Source organism: Natrix helvetica (genome assembly GCF_964273705.1).
Source record: "Natrix helvetica genome assembly, chromosome: 2".
Taxonomy (NCBI): domain Eukaryota; kingdom Metazoa; phylum Chordata; class Lepidosauria; order Squamata; family Natricidae; genus Natrix; species Natrix helvetica.
The window spans coordinates 298,559,755-298,581,136 of record NC_138552.1 but is presented as its reverse complement, the minus strand read 5'-3'; the positions used below and the strand labels follow the sequence as shown (position 1 = coordinate 298,581,136).

The 21,382-nt window shown below is 57.5% G+C and overlaps 2 protein-coding genes across 8 annotated transcripts in view; one reads left to right on the top strand and one right to left on the bottom strand.

The window, feature by feature from the left end:
• Nucleotides 1-218: 218 nt before the first annotated feature.
• Nucleotides 219-5,622, top strand: SERPINF1 (serpin family F member 1). 2 transcript variants are annotated; one of them, XM_081940742.1, is made up of 8 exons: nucleotides 219-560; nucleotides 3,182-3,276; nucleotides 3,465-3,663; nucleotides 3,755-3,910; nucleotides 4,033-4,236; nucleotides 4,324-4,466; nucleotides 4,781-4,991; nucleotides 5,248-5,622. In XM_081940742.1, the coding sequence occupies exons 2-8, from the start codon at nucleotides 3,190-3,192 to the stop codon at nucleotides 5,505-5,507; spliced, it is 1,260 nt and encodes a 419-aa protein (XP_081796868.1). In that variant the 5' UTR covers nucleotides 219-560; nucleotides 3,182-3,189; the 3' UTR covers nucleotides 5,508-5,622. The 2 variants fall into 2 exon arrangements, with proteins under 2 accessions (XP_081796868.1, XP_081796869.1); XM_081940743.1 differs by lacking the exon at nucleotides 219-560 and having other exon boundaries at nucleotides 2,129-3,276.
• A 156-nt stretch (nucleotides 5,623-5,778) lies between these two features.
• Nucleotides 5,779-21,382, bottom strand: part of SMYD4 (SET and MYND domain containing 4) — a 20,107-nt gene continuing 4,503 nt past the window's right edge. For all 6 annotated transcript variants that reach the window (XM_081940733.1, XM_081940734.1, XM_081940735.1 and 3 more), the window contains 8 exons: nucleotides 18,977-19,066; nucleotides 16,310-17,429; nucleotides 16,036-16,218; nucleotides 10,165-10,325; nucleotides 9,854-9,986; nucleotides 7,460-7,576; nucleotides 6,804-6,927; nucleotides 5,779-6,152 (listed from right to left, as the gene is read on the bottom strand). In XM_081940733.1, coding sequence (XP_081796859.1) covers nucleotides 5,990-6,152; nucleotides 6,804-6,927; nucleotides 7,460-7,576; nucleotides 9,854-9,986; nucleotides 10,165-10,325; nucleotides 16,036-16,218; nucleotides 16,310-17,429; nucleotides 18,977-19,066 — 2,091 coding nt within the window. In that variant the 3' untranslated portion in view covers nucleotides 5,779-5,989. The remainder of the gene's footprint in view (nucleotides 6,153-6,803; nucleotides 6,928-7,459; nucleotides 7,577-9,853; nucleotides 9,987-10,164; nucleotides 10,326-16,035; nucleotides 16,219-16,309; nucleotides 17,430-18,976; nucleotides 19,067-21,382) is intronic.

Sequence of the window (21,382 nt, the reverse complement as noted above, 5' to 3'; positions counted from 1 at the left end):
GGGGTGGCCCATCTCGCCCCCACGCCCACCCTGGACTGCCCTACCTGGGAGGTTTGAAGGCACCCCGTGTCCTGACCTGACCGTGGCCTCCTCCGTTGCAGAAAGTCTCTTTGGAGCCCAGCTCAGAAGCAACCCCCCCCCTTCCCAAGCCCTGGGACTGGGGGGGGCTCAGGCGGCAGTCCAACAGGGGGCGCCATTTCCTTCAGTCTTGTGTCGGCTCAGAAGCCGATTTCTCACTTAACCAGGTTTACCGTTTTTTGCAAACCCTGACTGAAATGCCCCAAGGCCCAGTTCCAACTTTTTTAAACCGGCCGTTTTCCAACGGAAACCATTTGGAGCGCATAAGAGGGCTGCGTCTTCTGGCTCCCCAACACACACACACCCCTTGCTTGGCTGACGGAGGGCCGGCCTGGAAAGAGGAGGCGGCTGCTTTAAGAGGGACCCCACAAAGCTGTAACCTGAAGCCTCTTGCCGTCCCTGTGCCTGTTATAAGCGCCAGGCTCCCCCTGCCCTGCGCACACCGCCCTGTGGGCCGGCTGGAGAGGAAGCTGCTGGTGAAGGTAAGGAACGGCTCTGCCTCCCTCAGGCCAGAGTCCAGGCGTGTGCAGGCGTGTGCGTAGGAGAGGGAGGGAGAGCTGGCACTAAGGAACGCTGGGAGTGTGGGCAAGAAGCCGTCCGTCTCAGGCCCTCAGAGCCAGGCGGGTGGGGAGCCAGCCCATCTCTGCCATGTGCCTGGGCAAACCCTCTTGTGCCCAGCTGGCATACTGGGCAAGGGGCAGGTGCCTCCGCCCTGCAGCTGAACAGTCCACCTTGGGGAAGAGACCGCCTTTCCAACCTCCCTGCCCTCCTTGGCCCCGGCTGAGAACTTCAGGTTCCCCAGGTCTTTTTAACAGTAGAAGGGGCCTTGGAGGTCTTCTAGTCCAACCCCCTGCTCAAGCAGGAGGCCCTATACCATTTCGGACAGATGGCTGTCCAATCGCTTCTTGGAAACCTCTGGTGTTGGGGCATTCACAGCTGCTGGAGGGAAGCCGTTCCACTGGTTAACTGACCTCACTGTTGGGAAATTTCTCCTCGATGGGTTCCTACCCGTTTCTTCTTGTTCTGCCCTCAGGTGCTTTGGAGAATAGGGTGACCCCCCCCCCACTTCTTCCCTTCAAATATGTTTTGGGACCCCAACATTTTCAACCCGCAGCCGAGGCTTTCTTCTGGAGAGGCAGTGTGGAGGAACAGCCGAGTCTGGCTGGCTTTCCTTGGGCTGCCTGCCGACATCTGGGCTAATTGAGCCCAGATGTTGAGGCTCACTCAACAAACCCAGTGGGACTCCAGAGGAAAAATCTGGAAACTCTGGCCTGGTGATGGCAACGGGGGCCAAACCAAGCCTCCACGGAGCAACCCGATCTGCCACAAGGGCCTATTTTGGGCCTCGTCTCCCCCCCCTCCCCTCCCCCAGCATTTCGAGGCAGCTCCTTCTCCTGTTGTTGGGAGACGAAGGAACCAGAGTTAATTGGAAGCTTGTGCAGATCGGCTGCCCCAGGACCGACTCCCGTAATTGCAGGCTTCTGCTATTTCCACATAGCTCTGGTGGCGCCAGCCTGGAGCGCTTTGGCTACGGTTTACCCTTTGGACACCGGGAGGCCTGGTGCCAGTTCATCCCTGGCAGCCAGAAATCGGGCAACCTGCTCCCTGGTCCAGAAAAGCCCCCGACAGACGGAAAACGGGGCCTGTGTGTGTCCCCCCCACACACACACACAATGCCTGACCTAGGAGGCAGCCCAGAAGCCAGAGACAGATTAGGCCCACTTGCCTACAGCCACTGGACAAGAGGTCCAGGTCTCAAGGTCAGGACTTCCCAGGCAATTCCTACGCAGAGCTCCAATCCAGCAAACGTAGAATTCACCCACCCAATTTAACCCCCGTAAATGTTCCTGTCAGAAAAGCCCTTTGCAAACTGCTTTTCCCACACCCGGCTGCTTGGAGTGGAGAGCCCTGCGCCCTGCGCATATAGTAGATTCCAGTCTGGAGAAAGCACACAACTAGGTAGGGGGTTCTGAGGGGGCCCCTAGGGTCAAGGCTGAGGCCTTTAAGGGCAACCGGGTGGAATGAAGCTCCAGGGGCATCGGCCGTGGTCAGGGCTGAAGGGAGGCAGAGGTGGGGCACTCCTGCCTCAAGAAAGGCTGGCAAGACGAAGGAAAAACTGAATTCTGAAATCCTCCCGTTGGTTTATTTTGTTACTTGCTGCTGCTTAGAGGGAGAGAAAGAGGCTTAAGCAGCCGACAGGAAGAGCACAGAGGCAAGGAACAAACGTAAAGCACAAGACCTGCTCAGTCACTGAAACAAAACTGAATGCGGTTCCACTAAGTTTAAAGATTTATTTACAACTTAACAGCATTAAAATCAAAGGGATAAATAAGAGCAGGAGCCCTGGAGGCCCCCATGAAAGAAAAGCAGCAGCCTCCTCCCTCTCTCTGCTCCCTGGGGCTCCCAGGGACCCAACGTCGGTCTCTCTTGGGCCCACAGGCGCTGAGGGCGAAGGGGGCACTTTCCAAAGCAGAAAAACACGCGGTTGACCGTTACTGTGGGCAGGATACTCCCACCACGTCTATTCTGGGCTGGCTTCCCACGAGGAAGGGGAAAGCTTGGGGTTCACCCCCACCTCTCATCCAGGAGGAAGAGCCAAGCTTTGGGCTGCTTGCAAGAACCGCCGAGAGGCCAGTGTGCGAAACTCTGCCAGGCCGGGAGGCGGGAGCAGCTTAAACGCCAGGCTTGCTCCCTAAGGGGAAGCGTGGAAGTGCCAGGCAGGCACGGGCCGTGGGGTCAGGGGAATCTGGGGAAAGGGGCAGAGCCTGGCCCAAAGGGGGTCCTTCCAAAGGGCAACTGGACTTTCTGGGTTTTTCTTCTTGGAAAGCGTTTCGCTTCTCATGCCAGAAGACGGAGGGAGAACTGAAGAAGCTTCTTGGATGAGAAGCGAAATGTTTTCAAGGAGAATAGAACCCAAGAAAGTCCAGCTGCTTTTCGGAAAGGCCCCCTTGGGACAAGTGTGGCCTGGAGGGCGAACACCCTTGCCAGACAGGGGCAGGCCTCAGTCAGGGCCATCGAGAACTTCCTGGCCGCTCCTCTCGCCTTGCAGGAACTGTCTGTCTGTCTGTCTGTCCGTCCCTCTTCCTCCTCCTGCCCCCCACAGGTCCCGCCATGAAAGCCCTGGTGGTCCTCCTGGGGCTGGCCGCCCTGGCCGTCTCTTGCCAAAGCCAAGACGTGAGCCCTGCAAGCAGCCCCCAGGTGAGTTGGGGGCCTCCCAAACTGCAGGGAGCGGCTTTCGCTTCAGGATGGCTGGGTGGCCTTGAGGGATTCCCCCTTGCCAGGCACCCAGGGGTGGGCCACTTCACAGGTTGCCCAGCAGAAAGAAAGGCCCCCGGGGCTGCTGTGATGGGGCCACCCTAAGCGAGCGCCCCGCCTCTCTCTTAAAGGAGCCAGAGCCCCCCCGGGAAGCTGGGCAGGAGGAGGAAGAGGAAGAGCCCTTCTACAGGAGCCCCGTCAACAAACTGGCTGCCGCTGTCTCGAACTTTGGCTACGCCCTCTTTCGCCAGCAGTCCGGCCAGAGCCCCTCGGCCAACGTCCTGCTCTCCCCCTTCAGCCTAGCCACAGCCCTCTCGGCCCTCTCGCTGGGTGAGCTGCCCTCCGGTGCTGCCTGGGGCCAAGATCGTCCCCTGAGGGGACCCTAACAGGCTGCCCCCCCCTCTCTCTCTGTGGCCGGCAGGTGCGGGCGAGCGGACGGAGGACGTGATCTCGCGGGCCCTTTTCTACGACACGCTGGACAAGGCCAACCTGCACAGCACCTACAAGGGGCTCCTGGGCAGCATCGGTGCCCCCAGCAAGGGTCTGAAGAGCGTCTCCCGCCTGGTCATGGAGAGAAGTAAAGCTCCTGGGCCTTCGGGGGTGGGGGAGCAGGGGTGCCACATCTCAGCCCCTGGCAGAAGAGCCCGCCCTACGCCCGGGGCCCCTGAGGGCTCAACCGGGCGCTCTCTCCCCGCTCAGAGCTGAGAATGAGAATGGCCTTTGTGAACGAGCTGGAGAAATCCTACGGCTTCCGGCCCCGGGTGCTCAGCGGAAACGCCCGAGCGGATCTGCAGGAGATCAATCAGTGGGTGCAGCAGCGGACGGGGGGGAAAGTGGTCCGATTCCTGGGGGAGATCCCCGTTGGGCTCAGCGTCCTCCTGCTGGGGGCCGCCTCTTTCAAAGGTACGTCTGCCCGCCTGGGGAAGGCCGGAGGGGAAGGGGAAGGAGGCGTCATCCTCCACTCGGCCTTTCCTTCCCCTCCGGCCACAGGGCAGTGGGCCACCAGGTTTGACCCCAAGCTGACTAAGCTTCAGGATTTCCACCTGGACGAAGGGCGCAGCGCTCGGGTGCCCATGATGTCGGCCCCCAGAGCCATCCTGAAATACGGCTTTGACTCTGAGCTCAGCTGCAAGGTCAGCGGCCAGGAGGAGTGGGGGGGGGGGATGGGACGCGACCTGGGAAACACGGCTGCCTGGGGGCTTCATTGGCCACTTTGCAACCCTGGGACAGGGGGGGAAGAAGCCGCTCCTCCTCCTCAGCCCAGGAAACAGCTGCATTTGGGGCAGCCACCTGCTCCGGTGACATCTGGAGCTTAGGCACCCCCTGCAGTGCAGCCCCTCCCTCAGTGGGGAGCCCCTCCCAACCGAGAGGGGCCGGAACCCTCTCCTTCCCCTCCTGGGGGTACCAAGCCGGCTCCTCCCCCGCCCACTCCCCCTTCCGGTTGTAGATCGCTCAGCTGCCCCTGGCCGGAGGGCTCAGCATCATGTTCTTCCTGCCCGAGACCCTCACCCAGAACTTCACCCTCATCGAGGAGAGCCTGACTGCCGAGTTTGTCCATGACATCGACAAGCAGCTCAAGACCGTCCAGGCCGCGCTGAGTGTGCCGCGGCTGAGGCTGGTGACCGAGACGAGGCTGGGGGAGGCACTTAAGGAAATGCGTATGTGTCCGTGGGGGTCCTTTGGCTGGGGGGGTTTCCTCCGTGGGGGTCTGCGAATGGCTGCTCTTCACCACAGGAGCCACAGCAATGGTTGAGAGCCATTCGTCCCGGAGGTGTGTGTGTGTGTGGGGGGGAGACTGAACAGAGGCTCCCTCCTGGCCGTGGCAGGGAACGTCAGTCTGCCTCTGGGCCTTGGGAGGGGCCGGGGGGGGGGGGAGGCAGCAACCGGGTGGTAACGCCCCTTCCTGGCCCACAGGGCTCCAGGCTCTCTTCTCCACGCCGAACCTGGGCAAGATCTCCGCCAAGGCCCTCCGGCTCTCCCACGCGCACCACAAGGTGGCCCTGGAGCTGGGGGAAGATGGGGCCAGTGCTGTGTTTACCTCGGAGACGGAGGCCGCTCGGCTGAACTTCCCCATCGTCTACACCCTGGAGAGGCCCTTCCTTTTTGTCCTCTACGACAACGACACCGGCACCCTCCTCTTCATCGGGAAGATCCTCGACCCTCAGCAGGCCTAGAGCGCTCCCGGGACCCCCCAGGCGCAGGAGCAAAGGGCGGAGGGGGGGGGGTCCTCGACTGTGTCCCGCAGCTGGTTTTGCTTCCATGGTCCAATAAAGGAGCTTCTGCCTTAAAGAGCCTCCCAAGCAGCTTCTTCAACCTCTGGCCGATGGGGGGCGGGGGGGGGAGGCAAAGCAGGGAGAGAAGAGCGGAAAGGCTCTTCCCATCACCCATCAAGGCCCCTTCAGCCGAGTCAACAACCGCAGCAACCGCTTTTCCTTCCGGCCAGTGGTGCCCTTAGTCTGGCACAGATCCAGGCGTCCTGGCAAGGCTTCACGGGTGGTGAGGCCGATGGATCCCCAGGTGATCTTGGTCCCTCCCAGGTCTGTCAGCAAGCCCAAGCCCACAGCGGCCACTCTCTGCACACGGTCTGGCGAGTTTTTGCTTCGGCCCCTTAAAGGGCGTCGGGAGGGGGGTTTCCAAGGACCACCGGAGCATCCTCTCACGGCAGCTGGGCTGCTGCTGCGGGGTCTGTTGGGAGCAGCCCCTCCAGGCAGGTCCTCATCTCTCGCAGCTCCTGCAGCTGATCACTGTCTGTGCCCAGGTGCACCCACAAAACTGCCTCGGCCCTCTGGACGGCCTGCAGGGCTTCGGAGGCCAAGCGCCTGGCAGCCCCCCCAGGCGGAGAGGGAAAAGGTTAACAGAGCCAAACCCCCGGAGCCCCCTCTCCCCTGCACCCGATGCCCCCCCCCCCCCGGCACCAGGGCCCCCACCACCACCAGGCCCCAACCAGGGCTGCACCTGGCCGGTGGGGGCTGATTTCACATTTGGGAGGGGGGATGGAGCATCACAGCCAGGACCCAATCCTCAGGTGGCCAAATTCCCCTTTGGACCCTTTGCAATGTAAACAGCCGCTTCCCGGGAAGAGGAGAGCTCTCGGGTTTCAAGGAGGGAGGGAGGGAGGCCAGCTCAGCCCCCCACCACCACCACCACAAGGCAGGAGCCAGGAAGGGAGGGAGGGAGGGAGGGAAGGAGGGAGGCCAGCTCAGCCCCCCCACCACCACCACCACAAGGCAGGAGCCAGGGAGGGAGGGAGGGAGGGAGGGAGGGAGGCCAGCTCATCCCCCCCACCACCACCACAAGGCAGGAGCCAGGAAGGGAGGGAGGGAGGGAGGGAGGGGGGAGGAAATGGGCCAGGGGCCTTCCCGAGCTGACCTGTCTTCCCAAACACCCCCATGTAAACCTGCCCCCACAGCCCCAGAAGCCAGCCAGGGGGAGCCCCTCCCCAAAGGCTGGGGAGGGGGCAGCGTGCTCACCCATTGAAGAGGACCTGGGCCAGTTTGAAGACTTCCTGGCCGGCTTCCATGCTGGCATGGCCGAAATGGGCCTCCACGGCCTGGATGCTCCTGCGCAGGTGCCCGGCCGCCTCCTGCCACCTGCCTGGGCCAAAGGAACGGGAGGGAGGGTCTTACTTCCTTACTCCAAAGGGTTGGTGACACAGGCAACAAAAGGGAATCCGACCCCCAGGGAGTCCTGGACCTACCACCGCTCATTTAGCCCAACCATTTGAAGCTACGGTGACATTGGAAAAAGTGACTTCCAATCAATCCTCACACTTACGACCGTCACAGCATCCTTAGTCATATGATGAAAGTTTGGGCACTGGGCAACAGGCGGGCATTTACGATGCTTGCAGCATCTCCCGGGATCGTGTGGCTGCCATTTGCCCCCTTCCTAAATTGGCTTCCCGCAAGCAAGTTAATGGGGCAAGTGGGACTCGCTTAATGACCCACCATTCACTTAACAGCTGAAAACATCCACGGCAAAAACGTTCGTAAAATCTGGCGGCCCATTTGAGCAGCCGCCTTGTTTAGCCACCAAAATACTCACCCCGCTGGTGGTGGCAAGTGAAGGACCCCCTTCCGGCAGCCTCAGGGAGGAGCGGAGGGAGCCAAGGGGACTGGCCTCGTACCTGTTGCCGCGTGCACCTGGGCCAAGCGGTCCTCGATCTCGCCCCTCCTCAGGTGCGCTGGAGACAGGAAGCTCTCAGCATCCAGCCGGCATTTCTGCAGCAGCTGCAGGGCCTGACCTGGGCATTCGGAAAGGGAGCAGGGCCTGAGTGGCCGTCTTGGCCAGCGGTCATCGCGAGAGGCTGCCAGCCAGGGATGTCCCAATCTGGGCTCAGCAGTAGGAAGGGCTCCCCAGCCTCCACGGGGCAGTCGGACGGGCCCGGGGCAAAAGGTCTGCGTTTTGCCAAATGCCTTGAGTCAACAGGGGGGGGGGGAGACGCACCCCTCTCCTTTCCTTCCTTCGGCCCTTCTATGACATCAGTTGAGGGGGGGTTGTCCCCCACCTTCCCCCCCTCTTCTGGCCATCCCTCACTGCCACCCAGCCTTCCCGCGTGGCTGGCGTGGAAAGCTGAAGCTCTTCTGGTGCCGCTGTTCAGCGTTGCAAACACCCCTGGCACAGAGATGGGCATGCAGGGAATAAAACTCACCCTGGGCAGAATTGAAACTGGGGATGGGGCGACCCTGGAAGGCAGAGCAGAAGCTCCGTGGCTGAAGACTGCTCCCCTTACGGCTCTTGGGAGAGGAGGGGCACGGAGCCATTCTCAGGGCAAGGCAGGGAGGTCCGGGGGCCACCCAGGGCGTGTGTGTGAGGGGTGTGCTGTCCCATGATCTTCCCAGTACAATAACTCCGGCCTTCCCGCCTGTTTGGGGAAAGCACCCCCACCCCAGAGAGCGAAAGGGCTGCGAGGCCCTCCTGCTGCCGCCCGCCTTCCTTTAACAGCTCTGAAAACAGACTCCCCCCCCCCCTCCTCCCTAGGAGACGCCACGGGTGGGGGGCTGGGGAGGGAGCTCCAGGCCAGGCTTCCCGGTTGGGCGAGAGGTGAAGGGTACCCTGGCAGACTCTGCAGGATGCAGGACGTTGCGAGGGGCCCGGAGGCTGAAGGCAAGGAGCTGCCCCTGCAGAGGCCCCAGGCGACCCCCCCCCCCGGCCAGGCAGAGGGAAGCAAAGGGGGGGGGGCGGCTCTGAAGGAAAAATGTTCTCTACCCCCACCCCTCCCTGCAAGGTGAGTGGCTGCTGCTGTGTGCAGAAACTCTGGCAAAGGAAGCCGGCCCTCAGGAGGGTAACGTGGTACCTGGGGCAGCAGGTGCAACCCAGGCGGTTCCCTTGGAAGCAGCTATCTGGGCACGCTGGCACACGGGCACACCTGCCCACCAATAAGAGCCCTGGCTCAGCTGGCCACTGCACAGGCACGGCAGGCCTCGGCCCCTCTGGACGCTGCACCCTCCCAGGTATTCTGAACCCCAAGAGGCAATCAGCACATGCCCAGAGAGCCCCCCCCCCTATACCTCATGCCTGGCCTTCCACCCCCCCCCTATACCTCATGCCTGGCCTTCCACCCCCCCCCCCTATACCTCATGCCTGGCCTTCCACCCCCCCCCCCATACCTCATGCCTGGCCTTCGTTGGAGGTGGGGGGAGGAGTCCCCTTGCTTGAGAGACTGCAGGCAGCCGGAGGGAGGCTCCCCAGGCGGTGGGGTTTCTGCTTCTCTAATGGATTCAGGGCTTGGGCTTTTTAAAAAATATTGGCTGCCTCTTGCCACAGACTGGCAGGGAGAGGGGTACTCTGAAAGGCCCACCACCGCTCCCTGGCCCAGAGGGGGTGTCCTCCCTTTGGCCTCCTGCAGCCTGGAGTGGGGCTGAGCGGACTTTGGGGAGGCAAAGGTTGGGCTTCCCTTCTCAGATGAAGCTTTGGGGCTTTTTAAAAAAGCACTGAAGAAAAAAGTCCACTGCAGCCCCGTTACTTGCTTACGCAAATAATTCACATAAATATTTAATAAAACGAAGTAAATAAAATTTACTTATGACTGGCTGGTGGTGAAGGCAGCAGGCTAGATAGCTGGAAATCAGGAGTTCCTGCCCGGCTTAGCTGGCAGAAGAGAACATTTCTGGCTCAGGGTGGAACTGAGGCATCCTTGGTGCTCTCTGAGCTTGGTAGAAGTTTTGGAGACGTTTCATGACCCAACTAGGTAACAACATCAGTGCACTGAAGAGGTTACCCACTTTGAAACGCCTGCAAGAAAACCACCCAGGAGAGAGAGCGAGAGCACCAAGGCCCCACAGTTCACCTGAGGCAGGAAAGACGGCGGGACGACCCTCTCTCTTAGCCCAACCAACCTCACAGGGCTGTTGTGGTGGGGGAGGTGAGAGAAGGAAGGAGCATTAGGTACGTTTGCTGCCTCGAGTAACTTATAAAGAGACACACGAGGCCACGTTCTCCTGGGCGCCCTGGAGCCTCTCGCGGGAATCTCTTCTGAAGGGCACTGGGACACAGAGGGGGGGGAGGGGGGGGGCCTCACCCGTCTTGCCGTGCTCCAGGAGCTCCTCGGCCGACTGGGTCAGGCGCTGAAGACAGAGCAGCCGGCGGTGGAAGTCCTCCTCGGGGACCAGGCGGTCGCAGGTCTCACCTGAGCAGCGGAGGGTACCCCTCCCCTAGAAAGACCAGAGACACGTCGGGGACAGGCGGGCTCCCTGGCCAGGCACTTCCGACGGCCAGGTGGCTGGGCAGAGTGCGCTTGGCACCCAACACGGCTGGGCTCACAGGTGGTGGGCGGGAGGGGCTTTGCAGAGCTCGGCCTTCTCACCTGCAGCTGCGTCAGGGCAGACTTACCTGCATGGGGCTCTGGCAGGCCGGGCAGCAGAAGAGGGCGGCCTCGGGGGCCTCGCTGGGCTGCAGATCCTCCAAGCAGGCCTGACAGCGGCACTCAAAGAAGTACTGAGCCAGGAGCCGCCTGCGCCTGTCGGCAGCCCCCATCCGGCACCTGTGGGGCCCTGCAGGAAGCGGGGGGGGGGGGAGAAGGGGATTCGGCTGAGCTATTTTCTGGTGAAAAGCTCCTCCTCCATGCCGGCTCCCTCCCTGCGGAGCTGACCCTGCCCCCCCCCCCCGTGACGCTTTCAAAAAGGCCCTGAACAGTAGGGGTGGGGGTGGGGGGTTCTGGCGATGAGCCTGGGGGCCCCTGGAGGATACGGAGCCCACCAAGCAGCTGCCCTGGTGGTTGTCACCGGTGTGTGTGTGTGTGATGAGGGATCACTGGGGTCTTTATTGGTGTTTCTGTAAGCTGCCCAGAGTCGCCATGAATGGAGGAATTGGGCAGCCATGTAAGTTTTTCTCATAGATACACTAATAAATGAATGAAAGCAGGGAATAATGCCAGGAATTCCAATATTCCAATTTTAGGGCCAAAGTCACCCACAATTTACCCTTAAAAATAATCAGTACCTGCCTCCTAACTCCTCCCCCCCTAGGGAAAAAGAAATCCTATCCATTGGCCAGGTAGGGAAACCGCTCCACAGGTGGGGGGGGGCAGCTGCAGCCTTATATCCATTGGGACGAGAGGCAGCTTTTACCACCAACTGGGGGGCCCAATTTCAACTGGAGAGGCAGAGCAGAGGGCGGCCAACCCACATCTGGAGAACGGCCGTTCCTAACGGCCGGCACAATATACATCTGTCGCCCCACAGGCTGCTTTGTGTGAGCTGGGAAATCCGCCCTGCCCCTTTTTGTTTGGGGGGGGGGACGCGCAGAATTGCTATTCTGATACCCATTTAAACAAAAACATCTATCTCTTGCCGATGGCTTTGTTGAGTTCTCGAATTTGCTCTCAAAATTAATGGAAAAGAGAATCATAAAATCACAGTCTGGATAATAATGTTGATGCCCTAAGATTAGATTTTAAGTTGCTGCAGTCTGATATTCCAGGGGGGGTTCCAACAACCTTCGAAGAACAAACAACCCCTCCCCCCCAGGCTTTCCAGGTGCAGCGGGTGACGGGGGAGGGGGGAGGAAAAGGGAAGGCGAACAGGGGCCCAGGCGGGGTCTCCAGGCTGCCTTCAGCTGGTGCTAAAGGCAACTCTCTGTGCCCCAAGAACTGCCCTCATTATTCCTCTGGGCCCCTGTCCGGTGCTGGCTCTGACCTTGAAAGCCCCACCTGCTACAGGACCTCTGCCCGATTGCCCTACTTCTCCTGTCACTCGGGGGGGGGGGCACAGGGCATGGAGCCCCACTGGGCTTCTCCAACACTGCTGGCACTCTGGGCCCCAAAGACTGCTTTTGCCATCGGGACTGGGGGTCCCCTGGAAGTGGGGAGCCTGTTAAATGGCTGCATTGGGTCTAACTGTATATTATTATTATTATTATTATTATTATTATATATACTTTATTCATTCAACATGAAACTCAGCCAACTGAACACTCAAAAATGCATTACAAATACCAGTGACTGGTGCTAATGGTTGATACGTCTTTGCTGCCAGGGTCCTAGGGATCAACCAGGTACCTTCTTAAAATATAAGATGTTCCGAGTAGCACAGTTTTTTGCAGTTCCGCTGGTGTTATTGCAGGAAGCTGCAATTTGTTGGTGTATCTTGTAAAATTCTTGAACATGATACCAAGTGCCCCGATGACAATGGGTATCACTGTACATGCTTCATCCGTAGCCGTGTAGTTTCGATGGCCAGGTCGCGATATTTCATGATTTTCTCTAGTTCTTTTTATTCGACTCTGGCATCTCCAGGAACAGCGATATCAATAAAATGCACACTTTGGCCCTCTACAACCGTGATCTCTGGCGTGTTGTGCTCCAAATGACGATCCGTTTGTATTCGAAAATCCCGCAAGATCTTCACCTTCTCATTTTCGATAACTTTTTCCACTTCATGTTCCCATGACTTTCTGGATACAAGTAAATCACATTTTTTACATAATGACCTGTGGATTAATTTAGCAACTCAGTCATGTCTAGATTTGCAATCAGTTTGTGCGCTTTTGCTGCATTCACATATTAAATGTGAAACATTTTCGACTTCGTTATTGCAAAGTTGGCAGTTTGGGTTGTCAGTGGATTTTTGTATCTTCGCTTTCATGGCCTTAGTTTGTAATACTTGTTCTTGAGCAGCCAGTATTAAACCTTCCGTTTCTTTCTTGATGGTTCCCATCTTAAGCCATGTCCATGTCAAGTTGTCATCACATTTTCCTTCAATGTTTTTCAAGTGCTGTCCATGCAAAGCTTTGGTTTTCCATCGATTTAATCTGTCATCCAGCTGTTTTTCCTTTTATTCTGTCTTTGTTTCTGTTGTTTTTATGCTGTTCTCCGTTTTCACAGCCTGCTATCATTTTTCTGTAATTTGTGGTTGTTGCTGTTGTTGTTTCTATTATTATTATTATTTTTTATTGAAAAAGTTTTATACAAACAAATTTTCCCCCTTTTAACCCCCCCACCATACAATGTAAATCTCATACAGATGCTATGCCCCCTCCCCCCCCCCAACCCCCCCAAAAATTTCTCATTCAAATATTATACTAAATACTTTACCCCCTCCCCTATCTTAAAATACCGTATTTTTCGCCCTATAAGACGCACTATTTTACTCCAAAAAAGAGGGTGAAAATCTGAGTGCATCTTATAAGCCGAATGTAGCCACCTGGGTCCACTGTTCCCTCTAAGGTGCGTGGCAACAAAACACCGTGCAGCAGTTTCCAACTGCCGCGCGGTGTTTTGTACTGTCACAGGCGCCGGAGGCTGGGGAGGTCCTTTGCAGACGGCTAGAACTGGCCGCCCGCAAAAGACCTCCCCGGACTTGTTTTGGTGAGCGCGGGGTGACTGACTCTAGTTCAGCAAAGCAAGCCCGGGGAGGTCCTTTGTGGGCGGCCAATCCTAGCTGCTTGCGCCCGGCGCTGCGGCTAAAATAAACCCTCAAAGCCCCTGCCGCTACTGGAATATCTGCTGCCGCCTCCTTCTCCTCTAACAGCACCACATTTGCTGCCCGACGCTGCGGCAGATTTCCTGACAGTGAGAAGTGAAGCCACCAAAGCTCCCGCCAAAGCTCCTGCACATTTGGAGTGAAGCCACCAAAGCTCCCGCTGGCACCCCCGCCCATGGCAGCAGCGGCGGCGCGTCCCCCTCCACTCGGAGCATCTGAGCTGGGCAGCGCGTTACCCTGCTGCCCCCTCCTCCTCCGCCGTGCTTTTGAGAAGCCATGAGGCTTTTTTTCCCCCTGCTGCCCTCCGCCGCCTTCCTACTGGCTCCCGCGGCTCATGGCTCGTCAAAAGAACAGTAGAGGAGGTGGGGGCAGGGGTAACGGGGCTCAGCTCAGATGCTCTGAACAGAGGGGGAGGCGCCGCCGCCGCTGCCACGGGCGGGAGCCAGTAGGAAGGCGGAGGAGGGCAGCAGGGGGAAAAAAGCCTCATGGGGGACGCGCCGCCGCCGCTGCCATGGGCGGGGGCGCCAGCGGGAGCTTTGGCGGCTTCACTCCAAGTGTGGTGGTGCTGTTGGAAGAGGAAGAGGAGGCAGCTGTTATTCTGGTGGCGGCAAGGGCTCGCCGTCGGCATCTTCAGCACCAGCCCTGCCCCCTGTGAAAAAAACCGAAGATGGAGCAGATCCACGCAGATGACGTCGCCGCAACATGACTGGAGGAGGAATTCTGGGAGTTGAAGTCCACAAGTCTTCAAGCTGTCAGGTTTGAAGACCCTGGGTTTTTTCTTTAAGGGTTAAGGGTGCAAGGGTCTTGCAACTTGACAGCTTTAAGACTTGCATGCTTCAATGCCAGAGTTCCTGAGCCAACATGACTGGAGGAGGAATTCTGGGAGTTGAAGTCCACAAGTCTTCAAGCTGTCAGGTTTGAAGACCCTGGGTTTTTTCTTTAAGGGTTAAGGGTGCAAGGGTCTTGCAACTTGACAGCTTTAAGACTTGCATGCTTCAATGCCAGAGTTCCTGAGCCAACATGACTGGAGGAGGAATTCTGGGAGTTGAAGTCCACAAGTCTTAAAGCTGTCAAGTTTGAAGACCCCTTGGGGTTTTTTTCCCTAAAGGGTTAGGGATGCAAGGATCTTGTAACTTGACAGCTTTAAGACTTGCATGTTTCAATGCCAGAGTTCCTGAGCCAACATGACTGGAAGAGGAACTCTGGGAGTTGAAGTCCACAAGTCTTCAAGCTGTCAGGTTTGAAGACCCTGGGTTGTTTTTTTTCCTAAAGGGTTAAGGGTGCAAGGGTCTTGTAACTTGACAGCTTTAAGACTTGCATGCTTCAATGCCAGAGTTCCTGAGCCAACATGATTGGAGGAGGAATTCTGGGAGTTGAAGTCCACAAGTCTTAAAGCTGTCAAGTTTGAAGACCCCTTGGGGTTTTTTTTCCTAAAGGGTTAGGGATGCAAGGATCTTGTAACTTGACAGCTTTAAGACTTGCATGCTTCAATGCCAGAGTTCCTGACCCAACATTTTGGTTATTAGCAGGAGCGTTGTTAAGTGATACTATATAACACTTTTAATTAAGTGGGTACCTTGAATAAACCTAACTTTGAGTTTCAAATAATACTGATTTTGTTGTTGTCTTAGGTGACACCTGTGAAAAAAATTCAGGTGCTGCTCAGGCATAAAAATGTGCCACTCAAATACTATACTTTTCTGCTCACACTGAAAAAAAATTAGAGGGAACATTGCCTGGGTCATCTAAAAATGGGGGACATAAAATTGTTCTTAAACTGCAGTTAACTTTATACAGTTGATATAAAATATTTTACTACAGTATTTGGTTCAGAATCTTTTTTTTCTAGATTTTCCTCCTTTAAAATTGGGTGCGTCTTATATTCCGGAGCGTCTTATAGGGCGAAAAATACGGTAGATTACTCATTCACATATTATACCCCCTCACCTCCCAACAAACATAATATAAGTTTCTCTTAAAGTAATAATAGCCCATTAATCCCATCTTCTAAGTTAATTAAACATATATAAATCATAATATAAATTTCTCTTAAAATAACAATATTTCATTAATCCCATCTTCTAGTTTAATTATGCATATATATTACCCCACCCTTTACTTTATTTACTTTATTCGCGCTTATAGACCGCCCCCTCTCCCAAAAGGGACTCGGGGCGGTGTACAGTCCATACATAAAAATACATAACATGAATAAATTAAATAATTAAATAGTTAAATAATTAAATAGTTAATTTAACCCTAACCCACCCCCACCTCCCACTCAACCCCCCCCCCCCCCGGCTTCCACTATACACCACTCTAACAATTCCAAGCAGCCCATGTATTATTTACTCTGATCATCTATCAGTCTAAACATTCTTACCTAAAGGCTACATAATACCTCCTAATCTGGTATTTATTCTGTATGTAATCAATCCATTTTACTATTATTATTATTATTATTAGCATTGACTTTTAAAAAGGTTTTCGTTGGCTTCAACCACTGTCCAGCTTGTGTTTCAATTACGGACACTGCCCAAAGCCACCCGCAGGGGAGAGGACAGCCGTCTGACCCAATCGAAATGACTGAAGGACGGCCAGGGGGCCCTTCAGCCAAGAGCTTAATGGAAGCCTCAGACCAGCCCCTCCCTCCCTGGGTCACTCCCCCCCACCCCACCCAAGATAAAGGAGGAAGAGGAGGCCTTTCAGAGTCTCCCCACCAGGGTGGTCGTCCTGAGCCACCACGGGGTCTCGGTTCCTCCCTCGGGGGATGCTCACTCACCGTAGCAGTGGAGCAGCTCCTGCCCACGAAGAATGGGGCGCAGGGCCCTGACCTCTGCCGTGCAGCCGGTGAAGGACACGCTGGTGTTGGGGTCGCAGGAGTGGTTCAGCAGGCTGAGGGCTGGGAAGAAGCCCGTGGCCAAGCGCACCTGCCCACTGCCGGCCACCAGCCCGTCTTCGGGCCCTGGGAAGAAAAGAGCAAAACTGGAGGTCTCCCCTTGACCCCCGCAGTCCTGGCTTCCCCTAGGAGAGACTACAACGCCGCCTCCACTGACCTGATGGGCGCAGAGTGGTCACAGCCTGGCCGTTGCACTGCAGCTGCAGGACGTGACGCAGCATGGCCTCCCCCAAGACCTCCAGCGCGGTGGGGGAGCTCCCCTCCTCCTCCTCCTCCTCCGCAGCCCCCAGCTCTTCCTTCGTGGCCCCCACCGCAATCCAGGCTTCCAGGCCAGCGTCCTCCAGCGCCTTGCACAACGCTGCCACGCTCAACCCGCAGAGGAACCTGAGGCCGGGGCTGTGGCGCTCCGTGTGCGGCAGAAGGCTGAAGATGGCCCGGTAGGAGCCGCTGTACCGTCCGTCAGCCTCACAGCCAGGGATGGGCTGGGCGTCCTTCTCTGTGGCTGCTGACACGGCCAGGGGGTCCCCCTCCTGAGACTGGGTGACCAAGGCCTTCACTTGGGCGAAGCCGGCCACCAGCACGGTCCGGAAGGCCACGTGGCAGAAGACGCCCAGTGCCAGCAGCAGCCCCCCGAGGGCACATTCCGCCCAGTGATAGCCACTCCACGCCAGCTGAGCACAGGCAGGGCTGCAGTACCTGCTGTAGCTGCACCCCCGGCAGGGCACGGAGGCCAGCAGCGGGCGCAAGCAGTGGTGGCAGTGGAGGTCGGGGTTGGCCAGCCGGCCGTCCTGCAGGGCCTGGACGGTCCCTTCCAGCAAGAGGCTCTGCCCAGGACAGAGGACGCTGGCGAAGGGCGCTTCCCTCACTAACAGCTTCCCAGGAGGAAGATCCTCGGCAGCAACTAAATGGCGGCCTTTGCAGCTGGAAAAGCCCAGGCTCACAGCCACCGAGGTGCCAGAGACATGGCTGCTCTCCTCCCAGGGCTCCGGGTCTGGTGGAGCCTGGGCAGGCCTAGCAGCCGGGCAAAGGGAGGCCCCACTCCCCTCCCCAGCTCCGCCCCGCAGCTGATCCAGCCGGTCCAGCAGCACCCGTTGACGGGCAGCCTCTGGCCTCTGGTCCGCGGAGAGGCTCTCCTGCAGGCTGTGGAGGGCGCCTGCCGCTTCCTGCAAGCGGCCCAAAGTCAGCAGGCACTCTGCCCTGCGCAGCTGGATCTTGGGCAGCAGCTTCTCCGGGCAGCTCCCCACCTGCTGCGCCCGTCCGATGTCCTCCAGGCAGACCTGCAGAGAGGAAGTCAGGTGTGCTGTTTCCCAGAGAGGGGCCTGTTGGAGTCACCCCAGATCCCCCCCCCCCAGCTTGGCCATGGTGTGTGTGTGTGTGTGTGGAATGCCTGGCTTCCTCCTCTAGCCCCCCCCCCCTGTTGGAGGGAGGAAAGGGCCTGGAGGGGGGAGGGAGCAACAGCTGGCGGGCAGGGCAAGGCCTGGGCGGCTTCTGCTGGGCTTGTCTCCTTTTCCCTACTGACAGGCATAAGTTCTCGGCTTAAAACCACTTGTTGAGCGACTCCCATTGGCACCAAACAAAAGGGACAATCAGGGCTCACACAACTGTTGGGATCCCCCTCCCCCCACCAGCCACATGACTTCTGGCAAGCAAAGTCAGCGGGGGCAGCTGGATTTATTTAATGATGTGTGATTCACTTAACAACTGTGGCAAAAAGTTTGCAAAGATGGGTGCAATTTACTTAACAACTGCCTTGCTTAGCAAAGATAATTCTGGTCCCAGCTGGGGGCCTGTAATTTCCTTCACTTCCCTCTCCCCCCCCCCCCAGGCCCAGTGGACCGGATATGAGCTCCCACCCCCACCTTCCCCAAAGGGGGTGGGGGGGCTGCTCAGCTCCCCTCCCGGGTCTGTCTGCAGAGGATCCGTGCTGGCTCCACCCAGTGAACTCCCCGTGGCCTGGCTGCCCGAGGCACTCTGGGAGTTGAAGTCCACCTATCTTCATGTGGCTAAGTTGGGGAAAGCCTGCCGTGTGAGCATCCTCTCAGGGCTATGAAAAACGAAAGGCCTGAGGCCTGCCGCAGCCTCAGCCTCTGGTGAAGACCCAGCCTCCACTCCACTGGGTGGGAAAGGCATAACTGACGGAAAGCCAAGTCAATTACAGGAGTGCAGGGGGCCCCAATCCCCGGGCTGCAGCCCACTACCAGGCCAGGAGCTCTTCAGAACCAGGCTGCCCAAAGCGGCGGATGAGAATGCACGCGTGTCCCCCACTTGTGTGAGCAGTGAGAACACACACACACACACACACACTTGCCTGCTACTTGTGCAAAATCACACACACACACACACACTCGGCCGTCCACCGGGCCAGGAAGGTTGGGGAACTCTGCAGCAGTGCACAGCCAGAACAGAAGATCTGGGGGGCCCAAATCCCCCAAGCCTAATTTTCCTCTCGCTTAGTTGCCCCCCCCCCAAAAAAATCCAATCAGGTTCAAGCAAGGGTAGGTTTGGCACTGCAGCAGCTGCCCCTCTGTTCCCGGCCGGTGCCCTTGGAGCTCTTCTCCCCTGAGAGTTGCAGTGACCTTTCCTCTGAGCATCCCCCCCACTCCCATCTCCCCCACCCCCCCACCGGTTCATGGCACCCGGTACTGACTGACTGCGAAGAGCCCGTGGCTGAGGGGGCGGCTGACGTGGCTTGGGAACGCTCCTTCCTGCAGCCGCCTGGCAGAGGCGGCAGCCCCTTGGAAGCAGAAAGACTGGGGGGAACCTCTCGTGCTCCTGGGAGGGAAGCCCCTCCCAACTCTGAGCAAAAGCAACTTATTAAACTCACCTCAAACTGACCAAGGTGGAAAAGGGCCGCAGAGCGATTGGCGTAACAGACGGCCATTTCTGGGCTCCCAGCCTCCGCGTGGGACAAGGCCTGCAAGAACCAAAGGCAGAGGGGCAGGTGGCAAAGGCGGCATCAGCGTCTCACAGCTCAGATTGGTCACACAGGGGGGTGGGATGCAGTCTGGATTCCCAGAGGGAGGGGCTGCATTCCTCCCCCCTGCGCTTCCCGCTCCCCCTCCGACCATCTTTTAATTCGTATTATTGTACTTGTATTCTTTCTTTTTATTGTCTCATTATTTATTATTATTATTATTATTATTATTATTATTATTCATATTTATAGACCGCCCCCTCTCCCGGAAGGGACTCGGGGCGGTGTACAGTCACTAAAATACGTTATAAAATACATACAAAACAGTTAAATAATTAAATACGTAGGTGGAGGAGGTTGCAAGACTGTACATAGAATAATAAATATTAAATATAGTATATAGTATATTAAAAACTTTTTAAAACCCCAAACCCAATTAAAATGAATAAATCCCCGGGAGGTAAAACTAAGAAAGTGCCAGGCCAGCTGATTGAAATAGGTGAGTCTTTAACTTTTGCCGGAAGGAACGGAGGTCGGTGGTAGTTCGAATGTCAGGGGGGAGGTCATTCCAGAGGGTTGGGCCCATCACAGAGAAGGATCTACTCCTAGGTGTCGCCCGCTGGCATTGACTAGCAGACGGCACCAGGAGGAGCCCCTCTCTGTGTGAGCGGATAGGTCGCAGGGACGTGTGTGGTAGGATGCGATCCTGCAGGTAACTAGGTCCACTGCCATGGAGCGCTTTAAAGATGGTGATCAATACCTTGAAACGCACCCGAAAGGCCACAGGTAGCCAGTGCAGCTCGCGCAGGAGAGGTGTTACGTGGGAGTAACGTGTACTTCCCATAATAACCCGCGCGGCTGCGTTCTGAACTAGCTGCAGTCTCCGGATGCGTCCCAAGGGAAGCCCCATGTAGAGAGCATTGCAGTAGTCCAGGCGAGACGTCACCAGCGCATGAGTGACCGTGCGCAGGGCACTCCGGTCCAGTAGGGGGCGCAATTGGCGCACCAGGCGAACCTGGTGGAATGCCCCCCTTGCCACGGCTGCCACATGGTCCTCCATTGACAGCCGGGCATCAAGGAGGACGCCCAAATTGCGCGCCCGCTCCACAGGGGACAATTGTTCGCCCCCTATGGCCAGCGATGGAGTCAGCTGGCTGAACCGAGGCGCCGGTAACCACAGCCACTCGGTCTTGGAGGGGTTGAGTTTAAGTCTGTTGTCCCCCATCCAGACCCCGACGGCTTCCAAACACCGGGACATCACTTCGACAGCCTCGTTGGGGTGGTTTGGGGTTGAAATATACAGCTGAGTATCATCAGCGTAAAGATGGTACTCAACCCCAAAACCACGGATGATCTCACCCAGCGGCTTCACATATGCGTTGAACAGGAGAGGCGAGAGGACCGACCCCTGTGGCACCCCACAAGTGAGTGGCCTCAGGGACGATCTCTGCCCCCCTGTCAACACACATTGCTTCCGGTCGGAGAGGTAGGAGCCGAACCACCGCAAAACGGTGCCTCCGACTCCCATCCCCTCCAACCGGCGCAATAGGATACCATGGTCGATGGTATCAAAAGCCGCCGAGAGATCTAATAGGACCAGGATAGAGGAGCAACCCCTATCTCTGGCCCTCCAGAGATCATCGACCAACGCGACCAAGGCTGTCTCAGTGCTGTGCCCGGGTCGGAAGCCGGACTGGCGTGGGTCTAGATAGTCGGATTCGTCTAGGTGTCGCGGGAGCTGCTGCGCCACCACATTCTCGACAACCTTCGCCAGAAAGGGGAGGTTGGAGACTGGACGATTGTTAGCTAGCTCCATTGGGTCGAGCGCGGGCCTCTTGAGCAAGGGTCTCACCACCGCCTCTTTCAAGGCGGTTGGTAAGTATCCCTCACTCAGTGAGGCGCTCACCAGGCCCAGGAGCCAGCCTCGTGTCACCTCCCAGGCTGCCAGTACCAGCCAGGAGGGGCACGGGTCCGTTAAACAAGTGGTGGGTCGCAGCCGTCCACGCAGCCTGTCCAAATCCTCGGGGGCAACAGAGTCAAACTCCTCCCAGAATGGTCCCTCAAGACTCGCTGTTGGCGGCTCGTCTGGTCCACTGACGGAGGTCCACCCGCTCCGGATCTGATCGATTTTGTCCTGAAGATATTCCCCAAACTCCTCTGCTCTACCCTGTAAGGGTGTCTCCCGCGCCCCCTGCGATAAGAGGGAGCGAGTCACCCTAAACAGGGCGGCAGGGCGGTTATCCGCGGACGCAATAAGAGCAGCACAATGTCTACGTTTGGCCGCTCTTATTGCCACAAGGTAAGTCCGCAAATAGG

Excerpts from the sequence above, each read along its gene's own strand:
- SERPINF1 (XM_081940742.1), top strand. The coding sequence starts at position 3,190 with ATGAAAGCCCTGGTGGTCCTCCTGGGGCTGGCCGCCCTGGCCGTCTCT. Across the intron at positions 3,911-4,032 it reads CCGCCTGGTCATGGAGAGAA|AGCTGAGAATGAGAATGGCC; the intron begins GTAAAGCTCCTG and ends CTCCCCGCTCAG. Across the intron at positions 4,467-4,780 it reads ACTCTGAGCTCAGCTGCAAG|ATCGCTCAGCTGCCCCTGGC; the intron begins GTCAGCGGCCAG and ends TTCCGGTTGTAG.